The following is a 7,698-nucleotide window of genomic DNA, read 5'->3' on the forward strand; positions in this document are numbered from 1 at the left end:
TTATTTCTCACAATTATGAGGTTAGACCATCTACAGTCAGACATGATAAATCCGTCCCATTAAATACAGGCGCGCGTGTGCGGACATTGACTGGTCACTTCTTAAATTGTGTTGTCACATCCATGTATCTCATATCCGTTCCCCTGTATTCATATTAAACCATGCAATGTTGATAAAAACAACGTAAAAAATGAGCAGTCATAGAAACGAACGTACAAATGCACAACCCGTTCACCAAAAGATCACAAACGAATCTTCAAAAGGTCGCCAAAGTTCACATAATGCACATAATACGGCGGACACATTTAAACTACATCTAAAAGCTTGAAATTAAAATGAAGGTGGATCTTCACCACTTCCTCGTTGGCCATTTTCCCTTCCGATCACCGGTGCAGCTGTAGGCGTCGGCGGCTCATGGAGGATCATCCAAGTGGTCGGACAAGGCGTCGTGGTCACTGTCGTTATCAGAGGAGGAGGAGGAGGAGGAGGAGGAGGAGGAGGAGGAGAGAATGACGAGCCCTTTGAGCCGTCGGACGGCCCTGTCTTGTTGCCGCTTGAGCTTCGCCAGCCGAGCCGCCTCCTCACACTCGGACTGCTCAATGGCAATCTGGAGCGCCTTGGCGTTTTTTCGGTGGAGCCGTCGGGCGACCGTCTTCGCCGTAGTGAGCGCCCGACGATAGACCCAAGCGAGGAGTCGCTCGTCCTTGTTGGGCTCCACTAGCAACCCGCAGCAGCGGCGCATGGACTGCTCCACCACGTCCCTCTTCCTTGCCCGCTATCTCTTATGGCGGGCGGCGGGCGCCTCCGATTCCAGCATGCGCGTCCGGGCCTATGGGGCGGGCAAAAGCGCCCACTGCTGCCCACATGAGGGAGCAGCAGCCGGCGGGGGAGGGGACGGCGTGCGGGCAGGCGTGACTGCGCAGCCCTCACGAAGCTGCGTGCGGGTCGGGATGGGCCAGCGCCGGCGTCTGCACTACGCTGGTAGGGGAGCTGCGGCGACGCTGCAGATCCGGAGCTGCCCCGGGTGTCCACCTTGGACCGCTCCAAGAAAATGCGGAGGGCCAGCTCCTCGTCGACATCCAAATCGGAGTCGGAGCGACTACCGGAGCTCGACATGGTCGCCGGATTGGATTGAAATCAGAGAGGGGAGAGGAGAGGATGGAGCAAGAGAGGAGCGTGAGTGAACTAGAGTTTCAAGCGGGGAGCCAGATTGGGGTTTTTTGTGAGACAACGGTGAGGTCCGTGGTGGCCTAGGCTTGTCAGACGGGCACGCCCGGCCCTATATTTGGCTGTATATGAGGGGCGGCCGATAACCTAGGTGTTTGAGGCCAGTTAAAGGCGCGCGGCTGGGAATCTTTTATGACTGGTCAGTGAATGGTCCGTCCGCCCATGCGTTTGAGACGGGTTTGGGACGCGCAGTTGTGGATGCTCTTATATGCATACAAGTTGGTGATAGTTAATTTGGGACGGGTGTTGAACAAAACTTCCCTTCTCCTATTGTTGCATGCTTTGATACGTAGTACTCTCTCCGTCCAGAAATATTTGTCGGGAAATGGATTCATCTAGACGTATTTTAGTTTTAGATACATCCAATTTCATCTATTTATGCAGCAAGTATTTCCGGACGGAGGGAGTACATGTGATTCGTTCAACAAACACGTTGTGAACAAGAAACATCATCACTCTTAAAAATAAAAATAAACATCATCAATATCTAATTGAACTAGCGCACGCCTCCTAAGCCCTAGCTAGCTAGTAGTACAATCTACCAGATGCCTTGATCGATGGCCTCGATTGCGAATTCCTTGTCCGGCTTCCCGAGCATGTATATTGGCGGCGAGCGACACCTCTGGCCGCCGCGACAGCGGGCTGAGAAACCTTGCGAGTGGAGTCTGCCGGCGGCATGCATGTGATTAGATCGCCTTGACTTCATCCTTGGCAACTTGCATCGTTTTGTTGGGGTTCCCGCTGTAGACGACGTACCCGTCGTCGGTGGCCGAGAGGATGACCGCGTTGAGCACGAGCACTAGCCGCTGCCCCGTGCACAGCTGACCTGCCGACGTGCGCACCCGCACCTTCGTTCCGGCGCCCATGGACCTCTTGGCGATCCCTTCTGCCGACGCAACCCTGCTGCTCTGGAGCCTGCGGCGGAGCACGCGCATGGCGGCGGACGTGACCGTCATGGAAGGCATGTTGGCTGGGTGGCCGGAGGCGAAATCCTTGTGTCTACGTTGAAAGGGGTGAAGGAGGGAGGAGGAGCCAGGCTTTATGGACAGCAGACTAGCAGGCCTCGACTGCTGGTGGGAGTCGGACTGCAGACTAGCTAGCAGCCCTCGACTACTGGTGGGAGTCGGACTCGAAGAGTATACCCTATGCTTGGCATCCACGCTTCCCTCTCAGACTCCGACTCCAGTGATCTCATCCTCGCCACAAGCTTCGCTATTTGGTGAGATTCTTCTCATTTCTACAAGGCCCGAACAGTTCAAATCCGACGCTAACTCGACATGATCAGTGAAATCACAGATGTGCGTATATGCCTATCTGTCTCTCCTACATCAAACAATAAGCAAAGTTCTGTCTTATGTGTCTTTTCCCACCTTCTTCTCTCCATCACATCTTCTCCATTTTCAGTTTTTTCATTAATTTTATGATCGATTTTTCTTGAAAACCACCTCAACTGTCCCATGTCTTATTTGCTTGTCAAATAAAATTTTGTTAAGTTCATAAGTACTGATTTAGTTGGTAGCTAAAGTATGATTTTGATACGTAATCACATTTAATAAATAAGAGAAATGATTCGCCTCAGCTGACTAATAATCACGCTTCGTTCACTGCCTCGATTGTGCGTCTTGCCTTCACTTATGGACCCCACCACCATGTTACTATGCTTCGGTCTCATACCTTATCCACGCCCGTCTCCCTCAATCCCCTTCATCCCGAATCAGCGCCGCTAGGGGAGACACTTGCACGTGCCCACCTCTCTCTCATACTTTATCCCACGCCCGTATCCCCCAATCCCCTTCGTCTGAATCAGTGCCTCTAGGGGAGGCGCTCGCCCGTGCCCGCAATGGGCCAATGCCAGAAGCCGTCGTTCGCTGGCGAGGCAGGCCTCCGCCGCCACCCTTTCCTTCCTCCACTTTTCTTCTTCTCCCACACCCCTTCTTCCTTTCGCAACCAAACTGAGCTCCAACTTGAGACCATGATTGACGCCGGCCCTTCTTCGATTGTCGCAGCCAGTCAACCTGCATGCCACCTTGTTGGCGCTTCGCGCCATCCCCAGTCACCCCACCAGCCCTTGGCTGTCGGCCACTTGCCGGAGGCCGTCGAGGCCACGACTAGTAGCCCAACGCCTGACCAACTCGCTAACAGCCTTCCCCGAGCATTGTCAGACCTTCCACTACCGACCTCCAGCAAGACCCTTCCTCACCAATGACCTCTACACGTCCTGATGTGTACCCTGGTCGTTACTTGCTGCACGCGTGCCATGGCGCGCACTCCGCCCGAGCTCGTGTGAGGAGGCACCCCGACTGTGTTGTCACTGTTGTTTGCAACATCACATTGGAGAAAAGTTTTTGCCACATTGGCCTTGTTGCAAATGGTCAGGGCGAACAATGACTACGCTAGTGTTGTTGTGACGCAATGACGTTTTGCAACATGATCTATGTGGCAAAAGTTTTCTGCAAAGCGACCTGCACGACATGTGGCCGTGGCAAAAGTTCTCTACAATATGACCTATGTTGCAAAAGTTTTCTAAAACATGACCTCTGTTGCAAAGGTTTCTATAACATTACCTCTATTGCAAAGTTTTCTATAATATTACCTCTTCAATAGTACAGGGCGCCGCTTGGCAGCTCGATGGCGTCCGATATGACGGATCATGACCCGACTGATCTTTTAAAATATTAGCCGGCCCACATAGCATGCCCCGTCAAATAATAACGACTAAATCACAGAGATTGTGTACACAATAATTATGCCCCTATCGCAACATATTGGCAATTAACTATTTTTATGAATTTTATTTTATTTTCACAATTTAATAAAAATACTAACAGCTTCAAAAAAACATTATGAAAACATTTTAATAATTATACGTACATTATTATAATTCATAAGTATGTTGCTTAAAAACTTATTTGTATTATTTAAAATGTTTTTATCCACTTGTGGCTTATGTTTAATACACAAGTGAATATAAGCAACGACTGAACTATACACAAGTGCATATTCAAAAAAAATTGTATTCATATTTTTACATAATTTAAATATAAGCGGCGAGTGCATAAAAATGTTTGTATTCACTAAAAGTTTTAAATGTCGCTATTTATTAAACATAAGCCACGACTGCATAAAATTTAAATGTCACTATTTATTAGACATAAGCCATGAGTGTATATTTTAGATGTTTGTATTTACTAAACATTTTATACACTCGGCACTTATATTTAAAAATATTTAATAAAATACATGAACATTTGTAAGTAAGTTATTTTATTTTGTATGTATTATTTATAACACATAAATATTCAAACCTCATTTTTTATTACAGTGATTATAACTTATATATTTTGTACAAATATTTGAAAAAGAAAGAGAAGTGGCATGTGCCAATGGGCTGGAATGACTGCAGCCCATTTATGCCCCACGAGCGTGATCGTTTACAAAATATGTTGTCTAGTTAACCTTATTGGTTTTAGCTCAAAAAAAAAGTTATCCTTATTGGAGTTTCTCAAAAAAAAAAGTTATCCTTATTGGTCAAACACATTCGAAGGATGGGGTGGCTAACATGGCTTGCTTGCTAGCTCTAGGTTGTGGGTTTGAGTTTTGGATGACACTATTTTTTATTTTCATGCCAACTTTTTATGGACAGACAGGTGGGACCCACTGGTCTATGCGAGCATTTTTCTTGTCAATTTTTCATTTGTATTTGACAGGTGGGACCAGCTGGTCATGGAGATGTATACTATGCGAACCAGTTTGTTCCTCCGCCGCAAGCGGGCCCCATGTTTCGCTGGCACGCCATGTGTGCAAACTGAAATATGTCAGGTCAGTGCACTAGGATTAGCATCATATTTGCATGCACGTGCTAAGTTTGATACCACTTATCTGTATTTCGCAACTGCAGGCTGTAAATGAACACCTGGCAATTTCAAACACCATTGATGCAATTACCTCTCCTGTTTGGGGTGAAAATTGAAGCAGGCTGCTGATCTTAATTTATCTACCGAAGGCCTCAACGGTTAGATGGGCGAACAGCTGTGTTTGCTGTAATGGTGAACTTTTTTTTTTGCAGAAATTTACTGTATGACGAACTGAATCTGAAAGAAACCCGACTGCACGCTCCACGACGCCAGATCCGTCCGTGGTGCCCCTGTCACGGGCACTGGCAGCGCCGCGCCCAATGCGCCCAACAATAAATGAACCACGCGCGCGCTCACACGTACGACGCGGCCGCTTCACTCCCATGCACGCACCAACGCGCGCACGCCTAAATATCCGCGTCCCGGCGCGGCCGCCTCCGCGCACCTATATATCCCCACGGCGAGGTGCATGCGGTGGTCGTCAGCCAGCTCTGCTACCCGCGCGGCCACCGTACCCGATCGAGCAGCTGAGGGAAGAAGGAAGATGTCGCACATCGCGGTGGAGCGGAACCGGCGGCGGCAGATGAACGACCACCTGAAGGTGCTCCGTGCCCTGACGCCGGCCTTCTACATCAAGCGCTGCGACCAGGCGTCCATCATCGGCGGCGCCATCGAGTTCATCCGGGAGCTGCACACCGTGCTGGACGCGCTGGAGGCCAAGAAGAAGCGCCGCCTCTGCAGCCCCACCCCGAGCCCGCGCTCCCTCCTCACCTGCTCCACGCCCACCAGCGCCGGGGGCTCCGCCTCCGACGTCTCCCCCAACAGCAACGGCAGCAGCGGCGGCAGCTACGCTATAACCCCCGTTGGCGCCGCCGTCAAGGAGCTCGCCGCCTGCTGCAACTCCCCGGCCGCCGACGTCGAGGCCAGGATCTCCGGCGCCAACGTGCTGCTCCGCACGCTCTCCGGCCGCATCCCCGGCCAGGCCGCAAGGATCGTCGCGCTGCTCGAGAGCCTCCACCTAGAGGTGCTCCACGTCAACATCAGCACCATGGATGACACCGTCCTCCACTCCTTCGTCCTCAAGGTACGTACTCTCCCCGTTCCTAAATAGATTTAGTATAAAATTGAGTCATCTATTTAGTAAAGGGAGTAATTAACTTCACTTCCGGATTAAATGTGCTGCGTGCGCGGAATATTCCGTGAACGCATTCGATCCAGCAGCCTTCAGTCACTGAATTAATTGCACTGTTGCATTGCAGATTGGGCTCGAGTGCCAGCTCAGCGTGGAGGATGTCGCCTTCGAGGTCCAGCAGACCTTCTGCTACCACCAGGAGCTCGACTACTCATCCATGGCGATATAATATATTAGTCGCTCCTTCGTGTGCAAATTATATAATAATTATATTAAGATACATCCATATGCAACTTCAACATGCGCTCCATGTCTAGATCCCCTAATTTGCATATTACTTTTCTCTCGAAAGTAATATATATACAGTGTTTCCATTTTGCAAAGTATAATTGAGGTCCATGTAACTCTTGTGATATTGTTTCAAAATGTAAGTCGTGTATGCAAATTATTTTGATGACATCTTCTCGGACTTATACTTATTTGCAATTTCTTAGTATTTCCTAACAAATGCATCATTGTTTTCCTTACACACCTCCCCTAGCTGGAACCGGGAGCCATGTTCCATAACCAAAGAACAACAGAACAGTAGTGCAATACACACCAAAGTCTCCAGCATAACCCCACACAAACATCTTGTGATGTAGTACAAAACACAGTTCCAGCTTGGAGTCTCCGACCACACACCATTGGGAGGGTCAGAATTGTACTGGAACACAACGATGTTGCTTTTTGATGATAACGGAATGTCCAGATGCAAATCACTCGGAGTGTCCAAAACAAAACTTTCAATTCATGGTTAGTTGGCCAGGAGGTACCAGCGAAAAGTCACTCAAAGATTCCTAACAAGAGCAATACACTCATGTAGCAACCCGTATATATACCCAACACCTCGCTTGGAGGTTTTTTTTAGGAACGTGCGTATCATATATTAGAGAAAGAGAGGGGGTAAAGAGCACCTGCCACCAATGTCTTACAGGCGATTACAAGCCGTGACTCAACGGCCCACCAATGTCCAATAGCTTGGAGGGTTCTATTTGCACAACACGCAATTGACTAACTCTCTAGATGATCTGGGATGCTCTGGGCTGAAACCACTTATGGGTCTGGCATGTACTCCCTCCGTTCCTAAATATAAGTCTTTATAGAGATTCCAATAAGTGACTACATACGAAGCAAAATGAGTGAATCTACGCTCTAAAATATGTCTACATACATCTGTATGTTGTGATCCATTTGAAATGTCTAAAATGACTTATATTTAGGAACGGAGGGAGTAAAAGATATGAGAGTTAGGATTTGGAAATACAATGAATTTTGAGGGGCTTTGGAATTTGATCTTTGAGTACTTAGCAACAAAAACTTCTCCTCACAAGGTCCAACATCCCCTTTTGATTGTATTGGCATTACCTATGGACTCAAATTAATCTTGGATCCCTAAAAGCTAGAGAGGTATCCTTATTATTCATAACACCTGATCGTTAGATT

At 48.5% G+C, this 7,698-nt stretch overlaps 1 protein-coding gene across 1 annotated transcript; it reads left to right on the plus strand.

Moving 5' to 3' along the window:
• The first annotated feature begins 5,571 nt into the window (after positions 1–5,571).
• On the plus strand, positions 5,572–6,662 carry LOC119367352 (transcription factor MUTE-like). Its single transcript, XM_037632887.1, has 2 exons — positions 5,572–6,165; positions 6,341–6,662. Exons 1-2 carry the CDS (start codon positions 5,626–5,628, stop codon positions 6,440–6,442), a joined length of 642 nt encoding a protein of 213 aa, XP_037488784.1. The 5' UTR covers positions 5,572–5,625; the 3' UTR covers positions 6,443–6,662.
• The last annotated feature ends 1,036 nt before the right edge of the window (positions 6,663–7,698 follow it).

The sequence above is a fragment of the Triticum dicoccoides genome, chromosome 2B, assembly GCF_002162155.2.
Source record: "Triticum dicoccoides isolate Atlit2015 ecotype Zavitan chromosome 2B, WEW_v2.0, whole genome shotgun sequence".
Classification (NCBI taxonomy): Eukaryota; Viridiplantae; Streptophyta; class Magnoliopsida; order Poales; family Poaceae; genus Triticum; species Triticum dicoccoides.